This window comes from Cyprinus carpio, chromosome B17 (assembly GCF_018340385.1).
Source record: "Cyprinus carpio isolate SPL01 chromosome B17, ASM1834038v1, whole genome shotgun sequence".
NCBI lineage: Eukaryota > Metazoa > Chordata > Actinopteri > Cypriniformes > Cyprinidae > Cyprinus > Cyprinus carpio.
This window is the reverse complement of record NC_056613.1, coordinates 635,264-645,611: the sequence shown is the minus strand read 5'-3', so window position 1 is coordinate 645,611 and position 10,348 is coordinate 635,264. Positions and strand designations below refer to the sequence as shown.

The following is a 10,348-nucleotide window of genomic DNA, read 5'->3' as shown; positions in this document are numbered from 1 at the left end:
TATATATCTTAAATGTGTACACAAACTTTTATTTTTATGTGATTAATCAGTTTGACAGCCCTTAATATATTTTTGGTGCAGTTTTCTCTTACTGAGTGTTTCAGCACTGACACATTTTAAGCTCTTTAACATTATGGGCTTTTGCACAGTTTGTTACTGTCTTTTTATAGTCAATTCAAGACCTAGGGGAACATCAGCCCTATAAAAAGCCTGTAGTGCTTCTAACCACCAGTTATTCCAGAAATGGGACAAAAAGGCTCGCAAAATCCACATGAGTGCAGCTTTGGCCCTTTCCTCGTGTCTGTGCTGCAGTGCGGTGGTCTCTCGGCACACACTCGATTATATCACGAGCACCTGCAGCTGTGAGCGCAGACGCTGCTGATGGGAAATCCAGCCGGTGATGGGTTACAGCACTCTCAGCTTGATTAATAATGCATTTCCGTCTGCTGATGATAATTGAAAAGCCCATTATGAACCTGCAACATAATCCCGCACTTTCTTTAAAACAACAGCTTTTACTGTATCCAGTGGTTCTCAAATGGTTTTGCTTCAGGATGCAGGTTTTAGCGACTGGACACATCGTTTATCATACAGAAATACCAGACGTGAGGTGTATTCATATTGGCATGAACTGCTTGAGCCAAATATGCAATATATGCAATAAACATGACAGTTTTATGAATGCATAATCAACATGAGAACTAACACATGGAACAAACACTTATAATATTGAATTTGCAGTCATAGAGTGTGATTGGACACATGACTTTTGAACAACAAATGATAGGCTATAGGAGGTGTTTTTAACAGATTTGTTTGGATATTCAGCAACACACAATTTTAAGATTAATTGTGCTTTATTAATTGCATTTAACACTAATTGGATCAACCATAAACCCACCAACTGAGAACCACTGATTCAACTTGCATGCAAGAACTTTTGCTTGGTTTGTTTATGATTCATATGATTCACTTGTATATGATTCACTTGTATATGATTCACTTGTGTGTACGTGAGTTGATGAAAAGCAAGTTAAATCAGGAAAAAAAATAAACCTAAATTAATTCTTCAACACTATAATGTGAATTTGTTAAATTATTGAAACTTAACAAAATCTCAGGGGGACTTCAAGTAAATATTTTTGGTCAGATAATGTGTGAATAACATGTAATCCATAGAAAAAGTAACTGTAATCTAATCATAAGCATTATAAAATGTAATCTAATTACAAGTACTTAATTTTTTTATCTGATTACATAATCCAGGTGACATGTAATCAATTACTACCCTGATACCAAAAAGTAAATACTTGTAATTAGATTATATTACATTTTAAAACGCTCATAATTAGATTACATTTATTTTTATGGATTGCTTGATTACATATTATTCACACAATGGCAGAGAAATATTCAAAATTTATTGTTTCTTCCTAATTTTTTTTTTTTTTCTCTCTTAAAGTCTCCTTTCTAAAAATCTTACTGTGTCGTGCCATTTAGTTTTGACTATATTCACAATACAGAAAGGCATTGTAAATGTCATGTAAATAAAATTGCGCTCCATGCTTCCGATTACTATAAATAAAACACTATAAAAACAAATAATTATGAAACGTATTATTGATTATGAATGATACATTTTAAAACAAGTTAGGTAAAAACTAATCTTTAAGTAATCTAAAAAAGTACTCATAAGAATACATAACCAAAAATGAATAACCAAAAATCTGTAATCCGTAATGGACTACAATATGTACCCAGTACTGCATATGCATATGATATATATATATATATATATATATATATATATATATATATATATATATATATATATATATATATATGCATATTTGCTTCCTTTTGGATTGGATGCTCTGTTAAAGCCTTGCAAATCAGATGTACAAGAAATATTACCTTTTTTTTGGAAATTTGTCTTTGTAAAATGCATTGCCAATGATGCTAAATGGTTGCTAGGGTGTTCTCAAGTAAATAATGATATCATCATGGTCTATGTATGTGGCTCAAGTTGGATTTTTGTCGCACACATTCACCTTCACTACTTAGTGCTGGAGGTTTGATCGCATGACTATCAGCACTAGTAATAGTGAGGACTGACTTGGTAAACACCTCTAATAATTGATTCTCAAGGGGGTTTTGTGCTCTTGAAGTGCGCAAACTGACGCTTTATCATTGATTTGTACCCACAGCTGATGAATCAGTCGTCTTCAATCACAGGATGAATCAAAAAACATGTCCAAAACATCTTGTTTGCAAGAAGTGGCTACTTAATAGTGCACTCAAAGTATAGAGTTACACCACAACATCAACAGATTTAGTGGTGGGTGATTGGAACAAACTCTTTCAGCGTTTAACTCTTTATCTTAGAGCTGAAGGTGGATTTTTGAGATTTGGGTGAATATGCAACTGCATATCAACTCACTGAAAACTATTCAAAACATCTTGGCATTGCATTGAACGTTCAAATTATGGCAAAAAAATGGCAATTGTGTTTTTCATAAATGTGCAGTACGAACGCCGTTTTGTATCTCTGTGTTCGAGTTGCACAAATTTCTCCCAGATATTTTCTGGCCTGTGCTGTAACAGGTCAAAGAGCCGCTGCTGAAAATAGAGCAGGATTGTGTAATTCCTGCATTTGACTTCAGAAGTCAGTCAATAAACCTTCATCACGTACTGTACGAAGAGAGAGAGAGGCACTACTAAACATGCATGGATGCAAACAGTTAGAAACCGATGACAAATAAGCAAATGAGAGTCACTATGAGGCCAGAAGACACAGAAGAGAGTGAAAACGTGTGGCTGTGAAGCTGAAAAATGACCCTATTCTGACCAGCATTAACCCAATCTTGCGTTGATCTTAATATCTGATTATGGGTTAATGCAGGATTAAACAGTGCGCTCACTTTAACCAAACTGTAATTTCGTTACCTTGCCAGCTTGTTTTTAATCTAGTCAAAGTGATCGATGTGCTCCCCAGATTGGTTTATATAACACAAGAGCATCTTTCTCTTTAACCCCTTGTGCAATGAATGGAAATGAGTGTTTGTAGTTGTAGGTTGTTTATTTACCATTACGGTGATGTATTCTACACTTATGGTACATCATTTGTTATAAAAATGATCTAGTGATGCTAAAAGTCTCCAGAGCATGTATGTACATTACTAAACAATACATTTACATGGATATTTGCACATACCTGAGCATCGACACAGGTTCCTCTAACACAAGAATCCTGATTAAATTGGTTAACAGGTTTAGTTGAAATTCATGCAAGCTTTTAGAGCTGCTATTTTAAAAGCTTGTCCCCCTCCCAACCCCCCAAAAAAGAAAGAATGGCTGTTCGAATCAAGGCATAGAGCGCAATGGACAGTCGCTTCGGATGATACGCTCCCAAAATATCAACGATGCCGAGTATTAAGGCGAAACAAAACAGGTTATAGGCCTATATGAAGGGTTAAACACTATCAGAGCCTTTGCTATATAGGCTATGCGTCGGTGTACGGCCTCGTCTCGGCCTGTGAACGTTTCCAACGAGCAGCAACGTTTCCAAGTCTCAAACTTAAGTCTTAGGTCTTTCTGTGCCGGTTATTTGAGTGAGTTTGCCTTGAGTCGTCCTCAAGCGACGTTGCGCGCTCGTTCCAGCGCGTCTCCGGTTGCGCGTCTCCAGTCTGGCCTCTCCTGGAGGACTCTCCTGGTGTTTTCGCTGCGGTCTGGCTGTCGCTGGGCATGTATGTGTAGAGATCCGCGGGTTGGGAGTGCGCGCTTTTGGAGAGGGACGCGGCCGTCTGCGCCAGAGACGCGTTGGTGCCGGTGGCGTTGATGTGGATCGGAGTCGCCTGCGTGCTGTTGCTCTCCGTTCCGTTGCCTCTCGCGGGGGCGTTGGTGGAGGTGGAGGAGGACTTTGGTGACCATATGAGGCTGTAGTAGATGGCGAGGATGATCGCAGCTAGAGACACGGATAAAACATAGGCGAACACCGTGGCCAGTCTTACCCACTTCTTGTTGGTCTTTGCAGCCATCTTTGCCTTCTTGTCGCCCGTGTAGGTGGCTGGTTTGCCCCTTTCCATGTTGGGCATGAAGCCTTGGTCCCGATTGGCCCGGGTTTTCCCTCGATGCTCCACGACTCCGTCCGTTTTGAAGGATGTTGAGGCTCTTTTACGCGCGGGTTAAATCGTGTCGCGTGCATCCATGGCGCTCGAGCTGCCTCAGAAATACGTCAGGATCATGCTGCGGCTCGGTGTGGTGCTGCTGATGCTTCTGGTGTTTTCCAGCATCCAGCGCAGCCTTTTTCTCCCCCCGAGGGCTGTGATGCTTCTGATCCAAGTATCACGGGATGGATTAGAGAGGGTTGAGGATGATGAGACGGATCCTCATACTGTACACACATCTGCGCGTGCGAGTGTGTGTGTGTGTTATTCAGCTGAAGAAGAGGCTTCATCAGCTAAAAATACAGGAGAGGAGGAGGAGGCTCTTAAAGGACCAGCGGAGAATGAAGGGAGAAAACACACCAACATCATGATGCTTAGCAGTTCACACAAGGTCTGGGAACATTATGATGACTTTCATCAAAATGCATTTGAAAAAATATTATATAATGCTGTTCTGTATGCTGTGCATTCAGATATAAGAACGTATTTTATGAATCGAATATATACAAATAAAACTGAAACAAAACATTTTCGTTCATCAACTAAAATTAACCTGAGCTTCAATCAATTAAAATGTAAGAAAAACATTTCCCATTTTAACTTGTTGCACAAAAATAAATAAAACTGAACTGAAATCAAAAATATTAAATACTATAATTAAAAAGCAAATGACAAAACCACACGACAAAATTATTAAAACTAAAATTAAAATAAATATGGAAAATAATAAAACTGATTCAAAATATTAATACAAACTATAATGGTATCTCAGTTAACTGTTCAAAAAAATCATATCAACTTGGATTCAGTCATTTTAATAACAGTCGAGAATATAGTCATAAAAATTATATTTATAATGTTTTTTTTTTTAATTTAATTAATTATACCTATATTTAATATTGATAAATAATAATAATAATAATATTAAATAAGTTATAAATAAACTTTGGATAAAACCATCTGATAAACCATAAACTGTAAATGTGTAAATCAAAGTGTCTTTAAAGATATTCCTATTTGAATGTACATCGATTAATGATCTGCAGAATGAAGCATAATGTTTATTAAATACATTTATTATTGATTACCAGATCTTCCTTTTATGGAGAAATGTGATCTGTCAATCAAAAATATCCCATTGCCCAAATACCTTAAAAATCATTCATTTTATTGAAAATAAGATGCAGAATAATATTATTTTAAGTATATGTTAATAATATAGGTCTATTATATATTGTTTTAACTCATTCAAATAAGAAAGCACTATATTTTTATAACATTTATGGTATCCACATCATTACTGTTTCGTAGAAATCCTTCCACTAGTGCTTTTGATAAATAATAAATCATTTCTAAATGGCCAATGAATATTTTATATGAGCTTCTGATGCTATTTTTATTTACATAATTTATAGATCCATTAAAATAAATGATCTCCTACATTATGCATTCTGGCTGTATGTTTTGTTCTATGATAGATTATGTGTTTCCCTCATTATGGATAAAAGCAAAATGATTAAACATTTGCAGTGAATGCAGATGTTTGTTTAATCGAACATGAAGTTGAATAAAGATGCATTTCCCTGAAGCATCTTCACTGATGTGGACTAAACATGCAGAATCATTTGTTACTGATAATAGTTGGCCGTATTGACCCTTTTAACACCGTGACCCTCCTATCAGTAATTAAGAGGTTAATTGTGACATTCAAACGGACGATTCTCCTGCTGGATGTTCGCCTGACTGTCCTCTGATGCCACAGGACCTGATTGACACCATATCTCCTGGAAGTGCTGCTGCTGCTGTTGCAGGAGCCAATCAGATTCAGAGTTCGGAGTCCTGCACCATGATGTCCTTCTCTGATTGGCTGGCCGGTAAGAGCCAATCACTGCTGTCCAGCTCTAATGGTCTGTTTGTGTGAGACAGAGGTCAGACTGGAATACACTCCCAGCACGTTTCTACCAAAACAAACATATGCTGCTTTATTACAGTATTTATGATTATCATTAAATAGTTAACATTTTGCAAGTGAACTTTATTTTATAAATCTGTGTTTGTATTTATGTAGCTAAAGCTTACTGCTAAAGCCACAAAATAGAAATGGTTATTTTATTGATTTTATTGCTATTTTATGTTATTTTAGTAAACTTTTTGTTGTTGTTGTTGAAGATGTAGGTCTTGTGTGTGTGTGTATATATATATATATATATATATATGGCATAAATAAATACTAAATAAATACATTTTAATAAAAAAAATGTTAAAAAATATATATATTAAATATATAAAATATATATAAAAAAAAATTCGTTTAGGGGTATGATCTTTAGTAGACTTGTATATTTTATTTTTAATTATTTTCTGTCTTTTAGGATTAAGGATTTGGGCTGGATTACACGCACATATATAGTGTATAATTATACACAAAAAAAAAAAAAAAAAAAATATATATATATATATATATATATATATATATATATATATATTTATTATAACACAATTCAACTCTGTCACATGCATATTTGGCTAGATAAATGTGTATATGTGACATTGTTTCAGTGACACATTTAATGTTCTGTCAGTTCATAGTCTGTCTCTAACATCATCCACATAAAAGTATAATATTAATGAACACACCATGTGTGCTTGATTCTTCTGAGGTCTTCTGATTATTGTGAAGTGAGACGTGTTGTGAATGTGTGTCCTTTAGGAAACAGCCTCATGTTAATGTGCTCCGTGATGATTTCCATGTGTCAGCTCATATTTGACTATTAGCCAAACGACATGAATATTGTTCTGACCACAGTCCGGGTCATTCTAGAACAGATTCATGATTTTACTCTAAACTGAGCAGATGAATGAACTCTGTGAATGAATATAGTAATGAATCTATTAAACGTTAATCTGTGTGTCAAACCTGTCAACCAGAACCATGCTAATATTTACATATTCTAATCTTACATCATTAATAATGTCAAACCTCGTTCACTCGGGTGAAACTGGCTCCTTGTCATTATGCTTGTCATTTAATAACAATCATATACATTTTTTGTGTAAGTTATGAACAAACATTCCAGTAAATGTTCACTCAGACTTCTTATAATGTTCTCAAAATGTTACCACAGAAACATTATTTACACATTCTTTAAATGTAACTACTTCACTTCAGAGAACATTAAAAAGTAGCATTCATATAATGTTTAAAAAAAAACAAAAAAAAAACGGAATGTTCTTTTAATATTCACAAATGTAGGTAATAATTTTATAACCTGGTTGTAATGTTACCAAAACGTTTTATTAGCTCACTTGATATTTATGCCTTCATTTAATATTTATGTATTTGAATGATATATATATATGATGCATATTTGTCAGTCATGATTTCTGTAATAGTGCTAATAAACTGAATGTGTTTTAAACATTTTAAACATAAGCTTATTCCATGTTTTAATTAAGTTCATACTTTTTAACTGAACACTAAACATTATGTTAATTTTATTTGATTTATGCTGATTATTTAAATAAAATCAAATAGATGTAAATACGTAGTTCCTAATAAATTATAGCGTGAAATCTGACCCGTTTCATTTATGTATGACTGATAAATATGCATCACAAACTTATAAGTTTGTTTTGTTAAAAGTGCGTAATCCAAATGCATGGGAATTTATATGAAATTCATGTACATACATTTAAATTCAGGCCTAAATATATACATTCTGTTCTGGATTCTTGTATCCTGTGCTGCTCTATAGTTTGATTTTTGGCATGCTAGCACAGATAAATGGTGTAAACCTGAGCAGGGTGGGTCCGTTCATTTGCAATGCATATTGAAGGCTGGACGTCCTGCCGAGTTTCCCCGGAGTCCTTCATTCTCACCGGGGACAATGAGTTCAGGACTGAAGCTTTAGACCACATTACTGTGGTGATCCGTCCAAAATGAATCGAAACCGCTACACGCTTCAGGAGCCTGATGTCAAAGAGTATCTGGTGAAGGGAGACAGGTTCACAAAATGGAAAGAAGTAAGTAGACGGGATCAGAGTTAGGACTCATATAAACACATGAGATTGGTTAATGGATTCATATTTGACCGTACGACAGGTGCTTTTGGTCTTGATACTGATAATTATAAAAAAGAGATAAAAAGACACGATTAGCATGGGACATAACTGATTTTTGGGGGGAATATTTATCAGTGTTTAATGAAAACAGGCCTCTTTGACGATTTTGATTTATGTTTCTGGTCCATTTCTGATGTTTGTGTTCTCAATTTGTATCGTGTTGTGAGATATTTAATGGTTTTATGATAAAAACGCTTGACAGGACTCCAAGAAAACCACACCGGTCACCATGAAGATGGATCCGAAAGGATTTTACCTCTATTGGATCAATCAGAGCAAGGTAAGATAGGAATTTTGAAAAAAATAAAAATAATAATAATTATTAATAATTTATATTAAATCTATTTTGTAAGATCTTTATGTGTCACCTGAACTATATATAAAAACATATCCATCTATTCACTTCTTACATGTATGCATTGTTGTTTTACATTTACTAGTTAATGTATTCTATATCATTTGTAAACCTGTTTATCAAAATATACTAAATTATTTACCTGAAATGCCACTTACACTCACAAAAAAGTACTATGGTACAGTGATGGTAATCCCACAGTATTTCTACATTTGCTATGATCCAGAATGATATACTATGAGCCTATATTCTTGTACCACAGTATTTACATGGTACTTCAGAGAGCACCATAATACTACCGTGATACATGTCCAGAAACCACAGTATTACCATACACAGTGTCCAGCACTCCATGATAGAGTCATCTAATGTTTTGCCCTTTAAGTAAATGTGGATACATTTAATTTGACATTTTTACTTAAAAATAATATTTTGTTTATTTTTATTTTATTTTTTAAATATATTTTCCATTTTCATTTATTTTTTGTGTATTTTTAAAAACATGTCTATAGTTTTTATTAGCTTTTTGTTTCAGTTTTATTTTATTTTTTATTTATTATTTAATTCTGAATTTTTTTAATGTAAAATATTGTAATATTTTATTATTATTATTATTATTATTATTATTATTATTATTATTATTATTATTATTTTAGTTTTCATTAAGTTTTAGTTTGTTACTTTTGTACTTTAAGTTAAACTAAAAGAAAATTATGTTTATGGTTTTAGTTTTAGAGAATTTTAATAGCACTTATTTGTCAATGGCATTTACAATCACAAAATCACAACCAATATTTGCTGTTCCATTATGTTCTAATAGCTGAAAATATCATAATTTGATAATGCAGTGATTATGTATATATTTTACATTTTAAATATATTAGATTCATTTTACAGTGCCCTGCCTGTTATGAGAGTATCATCCAAACATAATATTCATCAGAGCTGCAGGCCTCCAGCGTGTGTGTGTGTGTGTGTGTGTGTGTGTGTGTGTGTGTGTGTGTGTGTGTGTGTGTGTGTGTGTGTGTGTGTGTGTGTGTGTGAGTGAATATTGATTTGTGCTGATGAAGGTTTGCAGTGTGTCAGATCTCAGATCTCTTTCAGCTTCTTCTGTGGGCAGAGAAACATTCTGGCTGCTGGATATAAACACGCAGAGATCTGAAAGCATATTGTGTGATAATATACACTCAAACGCATCGAGCTCATAATCATCAACTTTGTTTTTATTAATGTTATGTGGATATAAAGATTCAGTTCACTTGTGTTTGCCTCTTTACCTTACATCCATGCCCAAAATCAAATTTTATTGTATGTATTACTTAAATAGTAATACAATATTCAAAATTCAAAATTATTAGTTTATATATGTGTGTGTGTGTGTGTGTGTGTGTGTGTGTGTGTGTGTGTGTATGTATATATATATATATATATATATATATATATATATATATATATATATATATATATTAGTATTTATTCATATTTTTATATTTCAGTTTTAATTTTAAATATTTGTAAGTGTGTTTTGTGCTTTTGCCATTTATTTATATATTTTTATAGATATTACTATTTAGTTTATTTCATATTTTGGTTTTAGTTTTAGTAATTTTATTACTTCAACCTAAACCATTTCAAAGTTCCAATTTTTACTTTTTAAGGTGTATTTATTAAATATTTTTAATGTAATATTTTTGCTTCATTTCAA

The 10,348-nt window shown here is 33.5% G+C and overlaps 2 protein-coding genes across 3 annotated transcripts in view; one reads left to right on the top strand and one right to left on the bottom strand.

The window, feature by feature from the left end:
• Positions 1 to 3,060: 3,060 nt before the first annotated feature.
• On the bottom strand, positions 3,061 to 4,421 carry LOC109072491 (putative transmembrane protein INAFM2). The gene has a single exon (XM_019088730.2). It carries the CDS (start codon positions 4,092 to 4,094, stop codon positions 3,585 to 3,587), a length of 510 nt encoding a protein of 169 aa, XP_018944275.1. The 5' UTR covers positions 4,095 to 4,421; the 3' UTR covers positions 3,061 to 3,584.
• The window catches only part of plcb2 (phospholipase C, beta 2), a 15,855-nt gene continuing 9,926 nt past the window's right edge, over positions 4,420 to 10,348 (top strand). Inside the window, exons 1-3 of one of the 2 annotated variants that reach the window (XM_042743150.1) lie at positions 4,420 to 4,557; positions 5,929 to 6,040; positions 8,491 to 8,568. In XM_042743150.1, the coding sequence (XP_042599084.1) occupies positions 8,518 to 8,568 (51 nt within the window). In that variant the 5' untranslated portion in view covers positions 4,420 to 4,557; positions 5,929 to 6,040; positions 8,491 to 8,517. Of the gene's footprint in view, positions 4,558 to 5,928; positions 6,041 to 7,838; positions 8,190 to 8,490; positions 8,569 to 10,348 lie in introns of those variants that run through there. The other variant, XM_042743149.1, reaches the window with a different exon arrangement.